The 19,414-nt window shown below is 42.0% G+C and overlaps 1 protein-coding gene across 1 annotated transcript; it reads right to left on the minus strand.

Moving 5' to 3' along the window:
- Window positions 1-1,727: 1,727 nt before the first annotated feature.
- Window positions 1,728-19,039, minus strand: LOC111979049 (fatty acid CoA ligase Acsl3-like). Its single transcript, XM_070448922.1, is given in 16 exon segments — window positions 1,728-8,587; window positions 8,802-8,870; window positions 8,873-8,958; window positions 12,263-12,377; window positions 12,509-12,700; window positions 12,893-12,967; window positions 13,186-13,358; window positions 14,936-15,075; window positions 15,277-15,348; window positions 15,503-15,626; window positions 15,907-16,057; window positions 16,348-16,486; window positions 17,348-17,457; window positions 17,583-17,760; window positions 18,022-18,570; window positions 18,798-19,039. Coding segments are annotated over 15 exon segments (2,538 nt in total). The 5' UTR covers window positions 18,385-18,570; window positions 18,798-19,039; the 3' UTR covers window positions 1,728-8,036.
- Window positions 19,040-19,414: the final 375 nt, after the last annotated feature.

Raw genomic sequence — 19,414 nt, forward strand, 5'->3', positions numbered from 1 at the left:
TTGTGTGCCTTTGTTCAGGAAGGAGAGCTTCGCGCCACTTGGCTAGTGTGCTTGCTAATTCAAGAGGGAAAAAGGACGTTCTAAAACCAAACGACGACTGTTCTGGACAAAGGACCCCTTGTACAACATTCTGATGGAAGATCATCAAAAGTAGGACCCATTTTATGATGCTATTTCATATATCTGTCGAACTTGTGAACTATTAGTTTTGCGCCCAGGTTTTGGGCACTCTCTCGCCATAACGTAAGCCTTATGTCGTAATGAAGTTATTTTTAGAATTCTAACACGGCGATTGCATTAAGAACTAGTGTATCTATCATTTCCTATACAACATGTATTTTTTAGTAAAGGTTATGAATAGTTATTTGGTCAGAATAGGTGAGAGTCTAATAGAAATATCCGCACATTCTGGGAAAAAGATGCTACGTTAGCACAATGTATAACCACTGATTTCAGCTCTAAATATGCACATTTTCGAACAAAACATAAGTGTATGTATAACCTGATGTTATAGGACTGTCATCTGATGAAGCTTATCAAGGTTAGTCAAAAATTATATATCTTTTGCTGGTTTGTTACGATCGCTAATGTGCCTATTGCTATCGCTAACGTGCCTTGATGAATGAATGCGGTAGGCTATTGTAGTAAGCTAATATAATGATAGTGTTTTCGCTGTAAAACACTTTWWAAAAAATCTGAAATATTGGCTGGATTCACAAGATGTTTGTCTTTAATTTGCTGTACACCATCGATTTTTCAGAAATGTTTTATGAGTATTTAGGTATTTCACGTTGGTCTCTATAATTACTCTGGCTGCTTCGGTGCTATTTTTGACGGTAGCTGTGATGGTAGCTGCAATGTAAAACTGATTTATACCTCATATGCACATTTTTCGAACAAAACATAGATTTATTGTGTAACATGTTATAGGACTGTCATCTGATGAAGTTGTTTCTAGGTTAGTTTGGTTGGATCTTGGTTAGTTATGTTGGTTTTGTGCATGCTACCTGTGCTGTGAGCTAACATAAATATATGTGGTGTTTTCGCTGTAAAACATTTTAAAAATCGGACATGTTGGCTGGATTCACAAGATGTGTATCTTTCATTTGCTGTATTGGACTTGTTAATGTGTGAAAGTTAAATATTTCTCAAAAATATTTTTTGAATTTCGCACTCTGCCTTTTCAGTGGAATGTGGGAGGAGTTCCGCTAGCGGAACCCCGGAGCCAGACAGGTTAATCGAGGCATGTGCTTTCTCGACCTACACAGAAATGTTTCCATAAAATCCCCTTGGACCGCTAGGTTTGATGGGTATTATGACACCTCCACTGCATCCAACAAGTAAGCTTAATTATTGACGAACCACGTTAATGACAGTATCGATTTAGGTTTTAAGTATCAAGGTGTCTCTTTCGGTTAGAAGCATTTGCTTTTTCAACTGCATTTATTATTTTGGATTTGTGTGCACATGAAACTGTTTTTACCAAGTAACATAAGGAGACACAAAATGTTACGTAGTTACACTGCATTTCTGAGATCGCTATATTTAAAAATAAAAAACTCGTGACACAGCTAGATCCAGAATTCTTTCATTGTTCAAGTTCAATGTCTAATTTAACTGATTAATGCTTAATATGACAACTTGTACTACCATAAATGCAAGAACAGAAAAGTAAATGTTTTATGTCATACGATTTTGGACAAACCGTCAAGACACCGACCATGATAAAGGGTTAAATCAACTTGTGAATTTTATTGAATATAGCTATTACCCTCCTTATAACTTAATGAAATGACAMTTTTTTTTTAAATGGCAGATTATCAATGACTTAACAGCTGTAACAAGATATCCAGTGTTGGAATTCCTCCGTTGTACCCTAGTTTATATATATTTTAAAAACACTTCCTCCTGGGCTTCGTTGCCATAGAAACGCTAGCTTCAAGACACAATTCTACTCAAACTGGTCATAGCTAATAGAGATCCAGCTTGTCAAATTTACATCAAAAGTTGATATTTTTTTGCATTTTAGCTAACCCTAACTCTTTTCTTAACCTTAACCTAATTCTCCTAACCTGCTGCCTTAGGACCGTTGTGACGGTCACTCTTTGTCTGTGATGGAATGTACAGGTGTTATACATACATGTACAGAATCATTCAAAAAGACACCCACAAGAATCTATATAATCCCCATAACTATGAATGAAACGGAATTAACACATACAAATATGATAATTTTTATACCAATCACAAACTTGTATTTTCCTGACAAGGCCAAATTACAAATAAATAAGGAACGAGACACTTGTGACAAGGCCAGTAACCCACACAAAAGGAGAATGATAGACCCCAAAAACTGGTCAATAACAAAGAGGTATTACACCTGTACAACTGGTATATTTTCATAAGCTTTGATCATATTAACCCTTCCCCTCCCAACATATGTACAGTACAAGAAACAATAGGAGTAGTCAAATTCATCTGTACACCACACTGATGTACCAAAGGATGCCAAAGTAGTTTGGATGACGTCACTACTAGGACACGTTATGTGTATCCTCAGAGACAAACACTCGGACAAAGCACTTTGTATATTCCTATGAACCATGTAGGAATCTTCTGACCTGTGTAACAAGGCAACCCACCAATTGTAGGCGGGTATGGGATAGCAGAGCAGCGGACTGGATCGACTGGTTGGGAGTTGAATACAATGAACCAATGAAATGTCCAGAGAAAGAAATATCAGGAAATGTAAGAAGGGAACTAGCCTGCATCTGGGTTCCCCATTCGTAAACAGTAGCAGTATTTTAGACTACTCTCAAAACAGGGGAGTGTTTGAATGCTGATATATTCCAAGCGATATCAAACCTCTGAGAAGGGGACTTTCTTTGACTTTGTTCATCAAGTTCATACTATCAGTGGATTTGTGAGTGTACCAGAGCTGTGTTCTCACAGATAACGAGAATAAATCATTCAAATTCACCAGACTAAACTGTCTTTAGACTTCACAATATTATTTGCCCAAAWTTGTTGACAAATCAAGTGATGAAATGTTTAATTGGGACAGCTGAAGACTCCAGTTGGGACTAAGGATAACCACTAGTGTTATAGACCCTTGTAAAATAAAAATAAAAAACACCTACAATCCCAAATACAAGAAATGTAAGTCAATACATTTCAAAATGTACGGCCGTTGACAAAATATTGAATACCCAAGTTGTTCCTCTTCTAGGCTGTACATTGCACAAATCAAACACACTAATTCATTTGCAGACAACAGATACAATATGGCAGCCTATACATATGACCCAAAGATATTTTATGTTTTTGATCTTCCTGAAATTAAATCCATAGAAAGGTCCTTTTGGGGAAGGATGTCTGGCATACCTTTGAAATGTGTATCCAAAATAACTTGACATACCTAATCAAAGTTGGGAAATGTTGGCCTTATCGATAAAACTGTAAATATATTCACGAGGAATCATGTAACCCAAATCACTTTGTTCACCTGCAGTACCTTTTCCTTCATTATTAGCAAAAAGTTTCCATCCAATTGGTGACAGATTTTCATGCAAATATTCTAAAATCTGCATAAAAAGATTTGGTACAGTTTCCCACTCGTGTTTCCATCAAATTGACTTGTTGTGGACAAAAGGCTGTGCGTGATGACATAGTGCACATAAAAAATACCAAAAATTCCATCGCATTTTAAACTGTACTGATGGTTTTGTCACAAAAAAAATMGTGTTATATGGTGAATGCGCACACTGGGCTTGGCACTTGCGCTCTAAACAACAGCTTGCAGATAAAGTGCGGGTATAGCCTACACATGAGATTATTAGGGACAAAAGAGTGAGATTATTTTTATTTGTCGAATGGCAGCCAGTCATCGATAATCAAGTCACAAGAATAAGATGCTCAATATTTATTGGAAAGGAGCATCAAGCTCATCACTGTGCACTTTCACCACCCTGTGAAGTTCATCATAACTTATTTCATCTGTAGCATAATAAACTGCATGCTTTTCCGAGTCGTAGTGGGAGGACCACACAACATTGCACGACTAAGTTTACTTTGACATGATGGTTATTATATCAATATTTGCGCATAAAGGCGTTTCCACCGCCATAATTCGTTTTAGACACAAAAAGTTCCCACACAAGGCTTATTTAGTTGTGTCAACATTTGGAAAGTTAACCGACAAATTTCCTGTTTCCATCAGGCCTGTCGTGACATTTTTTATCTGACATYTACTTTACTCGCATAAGAAGCTCGGATGGAAACCTGATTAGTGTCTTTTTCTTTTACATTCACAACATTTAAGGCCAAAATATTAGTCTTCACTACAGAGTTCCCAATATAATTGGGTATCGTCATCGGCACAGTACTTTCACAATCCAGAAAAATTGGTATTTAGTCATAATAGTGCCAATAAATTTAAGATGATTGAATTCAGATTACATTTCTGTTGGCACTAATATCACTCCATAGAGACTACACTACTACTTGTATAACAATGTTTACTGTCTGCCCACCCATCTGTCTGTCTGTCTGGAAAGACAGGCCCGCACCCACACATTCATACACTGTGGAGGGGCTCTCTCTGCATTTTTCTATTAGATCATTTAGTTTTAGAATTTGTGTTTCGTATAAGTATTGCACATTTCAATCAATCATAGTAACAGAGCTGTAACATAGAAATAGGAGGATGTATTACTGTAATATCAGAAGGGTTCGATGGAGTAGACAGTGCTAGTGTATGACACACACAGTCTTCCAAACAGCTATCAAAGAGACAAACAACTACAGATCTGGACTACGATTCATTGGTTGATTCTCTTGGAGACATGCTTGAGTTACATTGGTCATCATCATTTTCAGGAGTAACATGGCAGGTTTGAGCCAATTTTACATGGTTTTGTGGTTTACGGAGCCAGATAGTTCATGTGATATGGTTTATGGAGCTACAGACCTGGTTTAGCAGCATACAGTGTAGGTAGGTACCATTGTTTTACTGGAGAAAACATTGAAAGGTAACAGACTGACACAGGTCATGTGAGTGGGCATCCAGAACAAGGGGAACTTGGAACAAGCTCAGGGCAGTGAGTACACACACGAACAAACCCAAACATCAGCACACGCACAAACCACACACACTCCTAGCTGTACGTTTGGACATGATTATATATACACTACTGTTCAAAGGTTTGGGGTCACTTAGAAGGCCAGCATCCCGGAGTCGCCTCTTCACTGTTGACGTTGAGACTGGTGTTTTGCAGGTACTATTTAATGAAGCTGCCAGTTGAGGACTTGAGGCGTCTGTTTCTCAAACTAGACTTTCTAATGTACTTGTCCTCTTGCTCAGTTGTGCACCGTGGCCTCCCACTCCTCTTTCTATTCTGGTTAGGGCCAGTTTGCACTGTTCTGTGACGGGAGTAGTACACCGCGTTGTATGAGATCTTCAGTTTCTTGGCAATTTCTCAGAACAAAAATAGACTGACGAGTTTCAGAAGAAAGTTCTTTATCTCTGGCCATTTTGAGCCTGTAATCGAACCCACAAATGCTGATGCTCCAGATACTCAACTAGTCTAGTCTAAAGAAGGCCAATATTATTGCTTATTTTAATCAGAACAACAGTTTTCAGCTGTGCTAACGTAATTGCATAAGGGTTTTCTAATGATCAATTAGCCTTTTAAAATGATGGATGAAACTTGGATTAGCTAACAACGTGCCGCTAGAACACAGGAGTGATGGTTGCTGATAATGGGCCTCTGTACGCCTATGTAGATATTCCATTAAAAAAATCTGCCGTTTCCAGCTACAATAGTCATTTACAACATTAACAATTACTACACTGGAAAATTATGTGGCTATATTTAAGCAACATCTCAAGACATCAGTCAGGAAGTTAAAGCTTGGTCGCAAATGGGTCTTCCAAATGGACAATGACCCCAAGCATACTTCCAAAGTTGTGGCAAAATGGCTTAACGACAACAAAGTCAAGGTATTGGAGTGGCCATCACAAAGCCCTGACCGCAAACCTCAATAGAARATTTGTGGGCAGAACTGAAAAGCGTGTACGAGCAAGGAGGCCTACAAACCTGACTCAGTTACACCAGCTCTGTCAGGAGGAATGGGCCAACATTCACCCAACTTATTGTGGGAAGCTTGTGGAAGGCTACCCAAAACATTTGACACAAAATAAACAATTTAAAAAAGGCAATGCTACCAAATACTAATTGAGTATGTAAACTTCTGACCCACTGGGAATGTGATGAAATAAATCAATCAATCAATCGTTCTCTCTACTATTATTCTGACATTTCACATTCTTAGGATCACCACTTTATTTTAACTGACCTAAGACAGGGAATTTTTACTAGGATTAAATGTCAGAAATTGTTAACTTAGTTCAAATGTATTTGGCTAAGGTGTATGTAAACTTCCGACTTCAACTGTATGCATGTATACACACACGCACACACTGGTTAAGTGATAGAAATGAATAAGAGCCTCAGTAGGATTGACAGCCCATGATGACAAGTTGCCCTTAGGCACAGATCAAGGATCAGCTTATCCTCTCCACAACCTAACCTCAACCATAGGGGAGACAAGAAAAACTTAGATCAGCTTTGGGGGCAACTTCATCCTACTTCCCTGTAGCCACCCTGGACACTTCACCATCATTACTAACCTGGTCCCAGATCAGTTCTTCTTGCTCTGGTTAACTCATGACATCCCAATAATAGTCAGAGGATCTTGGATCAGACTACATTATTTATAGAGTTGGGGAGAAGTGAACTACATGTAGTTTAACTTGTAATTTAACTGCATTTTGCAGTAGTTTAGTGGGGAACTAAATTCGAATGTAGGTAGTGTTTTCAGTAGTTCATCATTTTTTTGCCGTGTAGTGGTGTAGCTAACTACTGGAACTAGGCTACATCATTTATTTATTTTCACAAAAATGTAGTATGGCGGAAGTAGAAAATAATTTCCATTCTTTTTCAGCATCAGATCTGCCTAATTATCCCTTGAAACAGTTTTTGTTTTTAATAGGCTAATTTACACATTCTGTTAACATCTGACTCCAGAGTGATCTGTCTTGCAATTTGTAGTCACTGACATTTCAGATTTAGATATGCTAACTTTTTACTAAGTAGTTTGGATGTAGTGAACTACTTCAGTTAAGTAGGGTAGCTTTAGTGTATCATAACTTCTTCCAGTATGAAGTAATTGGTAACTTGGTAAACTATATTTTCAGAGTAGTTTCCCCAACACTGATTATTTATGACAAACAGGTTCTACGAGCCAACCCAGGCACATCAGCCCATAGCCAGCCACAGAGGAACAGAGCCAGAAGGAGATTACATCACTAACACACAGTAAAAGAGTGACAGGACTTCATCTAGTCAAATCACTAAACACGTACTCTTCCATAGAATATAACCAATAGAGAAATAGAATAGAACCAGGAGAAAAAACAATATAAATGAGAAACAAACCGTTCAGAAAAATATAAGAAAAGCAAATTAAGAACACGAGTTGCTTTAAAAATAATCTTTCATGGCTTCGCAACACTGATTTCTCTCAGACACAAGATGTTCATTGAATGGGCTTCGGAAGTGAATGAAGACAAACCGTATATGTTAAAGAACCGTAACGAAACATGAACAGAACAACAAATATCACTACACCCAAAAAAACATACACAAGAAAAGAGATCCCTGTATAGACTCAAACCTGAATATGGGACATTTAAACCGAAGGGCCTCCTTTTTCAGGGTCATATTCATTGGTGTTTACTGTTGCAAAACATTTTGCAACGGAAAACAAGTGTTTCTTATTGGACACGTTTAGGTAGTCGTTCCCTGTTTCAGGTAGTTTTCTTCCGTTTGGTGCCTAATGAACACGACTCAGGCCACAGTAACACAACAACAAACCAGTCTTCCATCAGGTTGTCTGACTAACCACACATGCCAAAAAGGGGGGGGGGGGGGGGGCATGGACATAGTGCCGAAGCAGTCTTTTGTACAAACTTGTCATTTCCTGTGCGTCCGCCGGGTCATGTCAACGATGCCACCGTCATCATAGCAACACAGACCCAGAAAAACCTTTGAAGAGAAGCAACGGATGTCGCTCCAACTGGCTTGGCCTCTCCGTCTTTGTTGGGGGTCTGGATTGACTGACAGTAATTTTCCAGAGTTATTTTCCGTTTGATTGTAACTAGTCGGAAGGAAGTCAAGAGGTTGAAGTACAATGGGTCGTTCCTTCTCTCTGTGTGTGTGTGTGTGTGTGTGTGTGTGTGTGTGTGTGTGTTGTGTGTGTTTAACTTGCCGCCGTACATCCTCTCCAGTCTCCATGTCATCTTGGTAGTGTTTTTTAGATTCCTTGCATATGTCTTTACCTGTGTGTGTCTTAGAGAGAGTGTGTGTGTTACTTGCCACGTACATCCTTTCGATGTCATCCTGGTAATGTGATTTGAGCTCCTTGCGTTTGAGTTTGAATGCGCTCGTAACCAGGCCAGTCTCTGGGGTCCAGGGCTCTGCACTAAGACGGATCTTCTTAGGGATCTCAAAGCGCTCAAGTTTGGCTGTGGGAAACAACACTGGACTTTAGAGACGTCATGACCATGAAGATGGGTGAGGGTTAGGAGGAGAAACAATACTCTTGATACAACCAGAAACCTTTCCTCCTCATCAGTCTCCCCTTTGTCCATTTCCTCCTCCCCAGTCTTCCCTAACTAACGCTTACTTTCCTCCCCTCCTCCCTCCCTCCCCTCCTCCCTTCCCACCCCTCTATCCTACCTGACAATGCAGCCTCTGTGATGATGCGGAGGACGTCTCTTTCCATGTCAGGGTTGTTACAGATCTCCTCCAGCTGCCCCGTAACCCTCTCTGCTCCGCCAGCACTGTCAGCTGCTTTTGATTGGGCACCACAAAGCCAATCACATATGACTGGTCACTAAGAGAGGAGAGAAGTAGCTTAGTTTTATTAAGCCAATACAGTAGATCTGTATTTCCTTTTTATATTTTAGAATAACAAGAATACTATGAGTTAATAAAGGTAGAGATTGGAGAAAAGATGAGTCAGAATAGGATAGAGCAGTGGTTCCCAACCTAGGGGTCGCCAAAGTGTCCTGGGGGAATAGCAGCGCCTCATTGATTTGAAGGGGGGGGGGGGGCTTCACTTTGAATGGGAATTACAATATTCAAACACATTTGGTAAGGAAATAACATAAAATATGGGCAAGACTTGATTTCGAGGATTATTACCATGTAATAGCATACCCAACAATAGATATGTTAAACTACGTAGAATTACAGGAACCTGGTGGTGCATTTAACACATCTCATTGAAATAGGGGTCCATGGGGGGAAAAGGTTGGGAACCCCCAGGATATAGGATGGAGAGAAAATGGATGGACAGACAGGAGATGGAGACATGGTGATGGAAAGAGTTGACAAAGAGACAGATAATAAGGGGATAGCAAATAAGTCTGACAACTCAGCAGACTGGCAAACACAGTAAATTGAGAAATCACGTAACTAAACAAAAATTAATTATATAAAGAATGATAGTAAAAAGCTCTGGAGTACTTTAAATTAAATTGACTGACTTTGAATAAAGCCTGTGTGTCTGTACCCTGATGTCAACAGTATACGCGTCGGCAGTAGTAGTAAAATAAATAACTGAGGCACTTAACATAGAGCTCCAGTCAGTTTTAGAAAGGMTAACTAGCAATAGGCTGGTGCTAAATATCTCAAAAACGAAAAGCTAGCTAACAATAAAACTACAAYAAAATAGATAAAAGAACACCTTACTGCACAAAGGGGACTGTGAASAGAGACAGCCATTTTATATATATTGTATTGTCATTTGCACGGTACTATGTATTAGACATAGATAGCGTGTCACTTTTCCCACATTTTGTTACATAACAGCCTTATTCTAAAATTGATTAAATACATTTTATTCCAGTTACCATTGATCATCCTTGATGTTTCTACAACTTGATTAGAGTCCACCTGTGGTAAATTCAATTGATTGGACATGATTTGGAAAGGTACACATCTGTCTATATAAGGCCCACAGTMYACAGTGCATGTCAGAGCAAAAAACCAAGCCATGAAGTTGAAGGAATTGTCTGTAGAGCTCCGAGACAGGATTGTGTCGAGGCACAGATCTGGGGATGGGTACCAAAAAATGTCTGCAGCATTGAAGGTCCCCAAGAACAGAGGCCTCGCATCATTCTTAAAGTGGAAGAAGTTTGGAACCACCAAGACTCTTCCTAGAGCTGGCCGCCCAGCCAAACTGAGCAATCTGGGGAGAAGGGCCTTGGTCAGGGAGGTGACCAAGAACCCGATGGTCACTCTGACAGAGCTCCAGAGTTCCTCTGTGGAGATGGGAGAACCATCTCTGTGGCACTCCACCAATCAGGCCTTTATGGTAGAGTGACCAGACGGAAACCACGCCTCAGTAAAAGGAACATGACAGCCCGCTTGGCACCTAAAGTACTCCATGAGAAACAAGATTCTCTGGTCTGATGAAACCAAGATTGAACTCTTTGGCCTGAATGCCAAGCGTCATGTCTGGAGGAAACCTGGCACCATCCCTACGGTGAAAAAAAAWATATATAGAATTMTTTTTAAAGCATGGTGGTGGCAGCATCATGCTGTGGAGACCGGGAGACTAGTCAGGATCAAAGGAAAGATGAACAGAGCAAAGTGAACACAGCCAAGACAATGCAGGAGTGGCTTCAGGACAAGTCTCTAAATGTCCTTGAGTGGCCCAGCCAGAGCCTGGACTTAAACCCGACCGAATATCTCGGGAAAGACCTAAAAATAGCTGTGCCGCGACACTCCCCATCCAACCTGATCGATCTTGAGAGGATCTGCAGAGAGGAATGAGAGAAACTCCACAAATACAGGTGTGCCAAGCTTGTAGCGTCATACCCAAGACTCGGGGCTGTAATCGCTGCCAAAGGTGCTTAAACAAAGTACTGAGTAAAGGGTATGAATACTTATCTAAATGTTATTTCAGTTATTTATTTTTAATACATTTCTTTAAATTTCTCAACCAGTTTTTGCTTTGTCATTATAGGGTATTGTGTGTAGATAGAGGGAAAAAAACAATGTAATCCATTTTAGAATAAGGCTGTAACGTTAAAAAAAAGGAAAGGGTCTGAATACTTTCCGYATGCACTGTAGGTACTGATATGCAGGCTGTGTGACACGTTTTAAATGGAAGTATTTCAGTCCTTGACTAATAATGTTTTGTACTATGTATTTTGTCATGTTTCATGTGGAGCCCAGGAAGAGTAGCTGATGCTTTGGCAGCAGCTAATGGGGATCCTAATAAATACCAAATCCTCTATGTACAGTATATATATGGACAGTGAAGCTAAAACTTTTAATTTGGTTCTGTACTCCAGCATTTTGGATTTGAGATCAAGTGTTTCATGTGAGGCAACAGTACAGAATGTCACCTTATATTTTAGGGTGTTTTAACACCTATCTGTTTGGAAATAAATGCACTTTATGTATCTAGTCCCCCCATTTGAAGGATTCAASTATTTGGACAAATTCACTTGTAGTTTATTAAAGTAGTCAAAAGTTTAGTATTTGGTCCCAAATTCCGAGCACGCAACACATTTATGGGATGCATTTGCAGTTTGTTTTGTTTGCGTTTCAGATGATGTCATGCCCAATGCTAAATAATGTATGTAATCAATGATGATTATCCGTAACCATGGTAGTATCCACACTAATGTACAAGTGTTCAGAAACATTCTATTCTTATTTACAATAAAAGTGACTCCAAAATGGCTCAATACATTATTTACCATTCATTTGTATTGGGCACAAAATAATCCGAAACACAACCAAAACAAACTGAAAACGCATCCAACAAGTTTGCAGAGTCACAAGCTTGATGTAGTTATTGCCTGCAATGACAGTGGAAACAAATAGTCAACTTTTGACTACTTATAAGTGAATTTGTCTTAACACTTGACAGCTTCAAATTGGGGGACTAGATACATAGTGCTTTCATTTCTAAACAGTAAAACAGATATTTATGAAAATACCCTCAAATATAAGGTGACATTCTGTACTGTGTCCTCATATGAGACATTTGATGTCAAATCCAAAATGCTGAGGTATAGCGAATTAAAAGTTTGTTTCACCGTCCATATAAATAGGTAGGGGAGTGTATATATAGAGTCTAGTCACACGGGTAGTATATACAGTAATATGTGCATTGTTACCTGTTTGCGTAAGCACAGATGTTGTCTACGAAAGGGCAGTTCTTCAGCATGGCCTCCACCTTCCCCAGAGACACATACTCCCCAGCCTGGAGCTTCACCAGGTCCTTCTTACGGTCTACACAAGAGGAACACACTGTTAGACACACACACACCACAATCCCCATTCCACTACTGATGAGATAACATGTTCTGCGCCTAAGCTAGGTGTCTAGTCTAGAATGTTCTCTTGGTCGCCTGGTTCGTCACCGATGATCTTGAGGCAGCCGTCAGGGTGGAGCTCCCCGATGTCTCCCGTACAGAACCAGCGCTGGCCGTCGCTGTCCACGAAGAAGTCCTCGCGGTTCTTCAGCTCGTTCTTGTAGTAACCCATGGTCACATTGGGCCCGCCGATCACAATCTCACCTCTTGGGTTGGGCTTGTCTGTGCTGTAGTAACCGCCTGGGGAAGAGAAGGAGAAGAAGATGAGGGCTATCTTCAGCGCCACCCCTTCCAATTCACCCAAGCCCCCAACCCCACTAACCTCCAACCTCCCGGCCCAACCCACCGAAATCCACCCTCCAGTCTCACCTGTACTCTTCCCAGCCCTCCCCTACGATCACCCATTCTACAGTCCCAATGCCATGTACTCACCCTCTTCCCAGTCCTTGAGGGTGATCTCAGAGCAGACCAGAGGAGCTCCGACCCGGCCTGTGCTGTAGTCCCACACTGACACAGAGAGAGTGAAAAAATAAGTGTGAGAACATAGCATAGCACTAGTGTGTACAATCACTTGGCTTTCTCTCTATCATGCCCCATCCCGCTCTCCCAGGCAGCGGGAGTCTACATACTACCCTCTCCTTCATCCTCCCTCCCTTCTTAGACCTCCTCCATCTCCACCTCCTCTGGAAGGTTCCCTCTAACCCTCCAGCTACCCTCCCTCTTACTTTCACTGATGGTGCCAGCTCCGCAGGTCTCAGTGAGGCCGTAGCCCTGGCCCACGGGACAGCAGAGGCAGATGTTCATGAAGCGCTGGGTGGCGGCAGAAAGGGGCGCTCCGCCCGACAACAGCACCCGCATGTGACCTCCTAACAACGAGCGCACCTTCCTAAACACCAGACTGGAGAGCGAGAGCGGTGGGGGAGAGAAAATAATAAGACTGAAAAGAGGATATGACAGTGAGTCAGAGGATACAGAGCCTTCAGAAAGTATTCACACCCCAGACTTTTTCCACATTTTGTTGTGTAACAGCCTCAATAAAAAACTAATTCCATTGAGATTTTTTTTGTCACTGGTCTACACACACACAATACCCTATAATGTCAAAGTGGAATTATGTTCTRTGAATTTTTTACAAATTCATAAAAAATGAAAAGCTGAATTTTCTTGAGTCGATAAGTATTCAACCCCTTTGTTATGACGYCCCTAAATAAGTTCAGGAGTAGAAATGTACTTAAGTCACATAATAAATTGCATGAACTGTGTGCAATAAGTGTTTAACATTATTTTTTGAATGACTACCTCATCTCTGTACCCAACACATACAGATAATAGTAAGGTTCTTTAGTCGAGCAGTGAATTTCAAACACAGATAATAGTAAGGTTCTTTAGTCGAGCAGTGAATTTCAAACACAGATTCTACCACAAAGGCCAGAGGTTTTCCAATGCCTCGCAAAGAAAGGCACCTATTGGTAGATGGGCTTCTTTTTTTTTTTTAAAGCAGACATTGAATATCCCTTTGAGCATAATTAAGTTATTAATTACACTTTGGATGGTGTATCAATACACCCAGTCACTACAAAGATACAGGCGTCCTTCCTAACTCAGTTGCCGGAGAGGAAGAAAAACGCTCAGGGATTTATTTCACCATGAGGCCAATGGTGACTTTAAAACAGTTACAGAGTTTAATGGCTGTGATAGGAGAAAACTGAGGATGGATCAACAACATTGTAGTTACTCCACAATACTAACCTAAATGACAGTGAAAAGAAGGAAGCCTGTCCAGAATACAAATGTTCTTGAGTGGCCGAGTTACAGTTTTGACTTAAATCTACTTAAAAATCTATGGCAAGAGCTGAAAATGGCTGTTTAGCAATGACCAACAACCAATTTGACATAGCTTGAAGAATTTTGAAAATAATAAATGGGCAAATGTAAAATAAAGGTTAAATAAAAAATAAAAATAAAGAAAGTGTGGAAAGCTCTTAAGAGACACACCCAGAAAGACAGCTGTAATCGCTGCCAAAGGTGCTTCTACAAAGTATTAACTGAAAGGTGTGAATACTTACGTAAATTAGATATTTCTGTATATGCAACAAATTCTAAAAACATGTTTTCACTTTGTCATTATGGGGTATTGTGTGTAGATGGTTGAGAAAACCTTTTCTTAATCCATTTTGAATTGGAATAAGTCAAGGGGTGTGTATACTTTCTAACTATAACACTAACTATAACACCAAGGCAAACAACAAGTCATTCACCACACAGTAAAAATGTGTGTGAACCTTATGGTTTCTTTTTAATGCAAGAACCCCCCCACAGCAACGCCCCAAGCTACATCGAGAGTATTGGTTTGTTTGTTGTGCGCACCACTGAGCAAGTGAAAGGGGAAAAAGTGGAATTATAGTCTATCAATCATTACTCATTGTGTGTGTGCGTGCACATGCATTTGTTTGCTGTGCAACAGGTGTGTGTTACCTGTCACAGAGCGGGGTCCTGTAGCCCTTGGTCATCTGTTCCATCTTATAGTTGTAGGCCAACACAAACAGGGTTCTCTGCACACTGCTCATCTCCTCCACCTTGGTCATCACATTCTTATAGATGCGATCCATGATTTCCTATAAGAGGAGACAGAGGGACAGAGAAGGAAAGGAAAAATACCACTTCAATTAAAGGGGCCATGCCAAAACGTTCTGTGTATCTTACTCAGGTCATAGAATTTGCACTGGTGTTTCATTTAACTGAATATTAACCATTTATATATTTTATGCTAGCTTTGGAGACAAGGACATGTAAAAGAGGTCTGATTGGGTGCTTACCGGTACAGCAGCCATGAGTGTAGGCTTCAGAACACTGGTGTCTCCTTTACTGCCCTTCTTAATCTTTGTCGACTGGGATGGAGAGAAAAGAGACAGAGGAAAGAYAGAGTGGATCAGTGAGAGGACAGAGAACAGGAGGAGAGCTTAGAAGAGATCTGGTGGTGGTGCTTGGCATGCGTGGAATTGTTTCTTGGCTTGTGTGTGCTTGGCGTGTGTGTGTGTGTACCTGGTCTGCTAGCGTCTGTGGGGAGGAGTATCCGATGCGGCAGCCGTGAGAGATACACACCATCTCTGCACTGAGCTCCAGAACATGAGCCAGCGGTAGGTACCCAATGTAGGTGTCTGTCTCACTGCACGAATGGAAACAAAACCATTTTATTCAACAGCCAAACATACAAACACACAACATACTACAGAGGGAAGGAGATGCTGAGGAGGTGAGAGACAAGAGGAGAAAGAGAGAGAGAGGTTGACATACTATAGGGGAAAAGGTGGCAAAGAGAGAAAGAGAGAATAATGAAAAGAGAAAAAGAGAGACGGTGATCAGGGCATATGAGGGGAAAGAGGCATTGAGAGAGAGAGAAAAAAAGGAGATAGAATCTAGAAGACACCCTAGGGCTCTGTACGTACTCCAGGTCTGGGATGCGCTCTGCCATACCCGTGATGCCCGCGATGATGTTGCTATGGGAGATCATCACACCCTTGGGGATGCCGGTGGAGCCGCTGGTGTACATGATGACAGCGATGTCAGAGGGCAGAGGCTGCCGGGGTGCCACCGCCACTACACACAGCCACATAGAGGGAGAGGGGAGCAGCAGGGAGGTTAGAGGTCACACAGACCAAGAGCTTCGGGTCAGAACAATGCACAATGCGGGAGCATCGGAGTACGGATATCTTTCTGTCAAGAGGGCACGCACAGGGCTAATACAATCTGATAGGCTATGACAGAGAGGGTACATATCGCCATATGGGTACAGAGTCACTAAGAACACAGGGCAGAAGTACTGTACCGTGTCAGACATCACATAGACCCCAACATACAACCTACCCACCCACACTCTCCCTCCTTACTGTTGTCGGGTCTAGAGCCCAGCTCCTGCACCGCGACCAAGTTGTGGACCATGATGCCGCGGGGGAAGCCAGGCCAGCTGGTTGGCTTACTGTCCACCACGATAATGTGCTGCAGCCGAGGCACCTCTAACAGGATGGCCTGGGAGGAGAGGGGAGGAGGAAAGGAGAGCGTAAGTAGCTATTGACTGACAGTCAAATGCGTGTTTGAGATCGACTACATTGCAGTTGGACAGACACACACACACACAGCTTTAAGTACTGTTAACACGTCAGGCATTGTAAATACGTGTGACTATAGGAAAGAAAAGAACTGGCTCTATGGATACAAAGAAATGTTAAACTTGTCCAACAATGTTATGAAATTCTGTAACCATCTGTACTGTTCAGAGAACTTCACACACACACACACACACACACACACCTCTTGCATATGCAGCCTACATTTGAAGCATCTCTTTGAGTATCCAATTCCTTTTCAGTTCTTCCTGTGCCAAATGTGTGCATATCCTAGTCAGGGGACAAGTTATCAGGTTGCTAGCTAGCATATGACCAGCTAGCTAAACAAATCAAAAAAAGAGCGGCTCACGAGTAGTTTAAAACGGCCCGCGACACACGCACGAATCCGAAGAAAAAACATCGGTCCGGTAATATTTGGCATAACTTACATGATTGTGGCTAGAGGCACACGATCTTCAGCTCTTAAAATGGTCCGTGCGAAAACACGTACGCAATTAACAGCATCCCAAAACATTCAGCTGATAAACATGTCACGTTAACTTTAACAGCCCTAGTTCCAATGCATATTTATGGGTGAAACGTATTCATAATGTGGGCATATTTTCACTATAAACATAAAGCTGGTGTGTGTACCATCTAGTTTGACATAACAGGACATGGGGTAACACCATTTCAAATGTGGGCATATTTCAATATCTGGCTAGTTTGTACTGTCTCATATGGCATTGCAGGAAGTGATCAGGACAAGGTGAGCAGAGCCTACCTTGAGACGGCTGTGTAGCAGGTCTTTGCTGGTGATGATGTGGGTGATCTCTGTTTCGTTGAGACCGTGGGCGATGGCCGCTCCGCCAAGAGTAGAGTACAACGTCACCACTGGTAGAATAACACACTGGGTTAGAGATTCATCCTACGAAAGAAGGTGTGTGAGTGTGTTTCTGTGCTGTGTGTGTTTCTGTGCTGCTATAATGTGTGTTACGGTCTGTCACATAACCACTCACATGGGAAGTTATATATGAAGCAGGCCTGTGCTGCTATCATCCACTCAGCCCTGGTCTCACAGAAAATGGCGATGTTACACTGAGGCCTCTGGCCCAGCGCAGCCAGACCACTGCCAAAACACACTGCTGCCTGGTAGGTCTCCTCGTACGACATCCACTGATACTCCCCTAGGATAACCTTCACAAATAACACATACTAGTAGTGCACTACTAAACAGTCACACACCGACAGCACTATTATCCCAGAATTAACTATAAAAACCAGAGTCATACACAACCTCTGCAGCCTTCAAACGTGGTCAGACAGTGCCATCTAATGCTCTCCTAGTCCTACTGCAACAGTAGTGAGGAGGCTTTCTCATGCACAACTTAAAACACAACATATCACACATTACATCCAGAAAGCTATTCAAATCCACTTTTCCCCTCTCTTCCTCACCTTCTTGAAGACCTTCCCGTTGGGTTGGAGCTCGTCCTCCTCGTTCAGCACCTCTCTGGTGCCCAGGCAGTCCCTCTCTGGAAACCTGGTCGCCCCGTGCACCATCACCTTGTCCAGGGTGTCCACCCCCAGGTGCAAGGACCACACCAGCTTCTGATGGATACCGCCCGCCCGGTTGGTCGCACGGTAAGGGCCTGCTGGACGCCCGCTCACTGACCGCGCCTTGACCCGCCGTGCCCGGTCTAGGTTGGTGCCGGCACCCGAGAGGAAGTACCATGGCAGGAAGGTAATGAAAGAGCAGACCCAGACCACTGAGCGGAAGACTTGCAGCAGCAGTGGGTTCATGTCCTCTTTCAGTTTCATCTTGCAGGTAAGGGTTCAAGGGTCAGGGGGTGGTGTCAGTTGAGGTGGGCAGGGCAGGAAGGGTGAGGGACACACCCAGATACTTCTTTTGGAGACTGGTTGTGTTCCTTGTCATGCACTGGTGGTCCCTTTGGTGGATCTGCTTGATGGACTAACAGACGCTGCTCGGTAGAAGAGTCAGGTTACCTGTAGGMAGAGAACAGACAACACACGTCAGAGATGAAGACAGGCGGTGGAGCGGGAGGGATAGACAGATCAAATGTTTTGTTTTTAAATGAGACTCAAACAAAACATTAGTAACGTACCAATACTGGTAATCATGCTAGGCAAGCAGGTATCAGAAAACACCTAATCAACGGTGAACCTACAAAACAACAACCAATCAACAATACGGCATGCAGACAAAGCTCTACCAAACTGTATTGTTGGGTTGTGTATCTTGCACCATCCTGTGTTTGGGTCTGTATCCTATCTGCACCAGCCAGCTGCAGGGACAGGGTGAAGATTGGCAGGAAAATGTGATAAATCAATGTCTGGGGWGGAGGCACATCCCTATCCTCTCCTCAGCCTCTTCCTTGGTCAGCAGCACTATTCCTGTTCACTTCCTCTCTCGCTCAAAGACACAAAAGCCAGGGGTGGGTGGGTCATTCATTTGGCACCAAATGGAAGAAACACAAATGTTTGTTTTCCGTTGCAAAATGTTTTACTACGATGTTCCCTAACAAATACGACCCGGGGTTGGGCTTGGTGGGTCTCCGTTACACAAAGCATCACTGTGGTTGAAATAACAAACTGTTTACAAAGGATATTCAGCCACTGCTAGTAAACAAATAAGTGGTCTATTGCAGTGGAATAACAAACAAAAAACTTTAGGCCTACCCATGTCCATCCACACCTCTCTAAACCTTATCAGCAAATATTGCCTATTGTACCCTGGGCCTAACATCAGAACGACACTTCTTCAAATATTAACGATGTGAATATCCCCATTCCCCAATAGGCTACATGTCAGTCCAGTCCATTATTTAAA

The sequence above is a fragment of the Salvelinus sp. IW2-2015 genome, linkage group LG19, assembly GCF_002910315.2.
Source record: "Salvelinus sp. IW2-2015 linkage group LG19, ASM291031v2, whole genome shotgun sequence".
NCBI lineage: Eukaryota > Metazoa > Chordata > Actinopteri > Salmoniformes > Salmonidae > Salvelinus > Salvelinus sp. IW2-2015.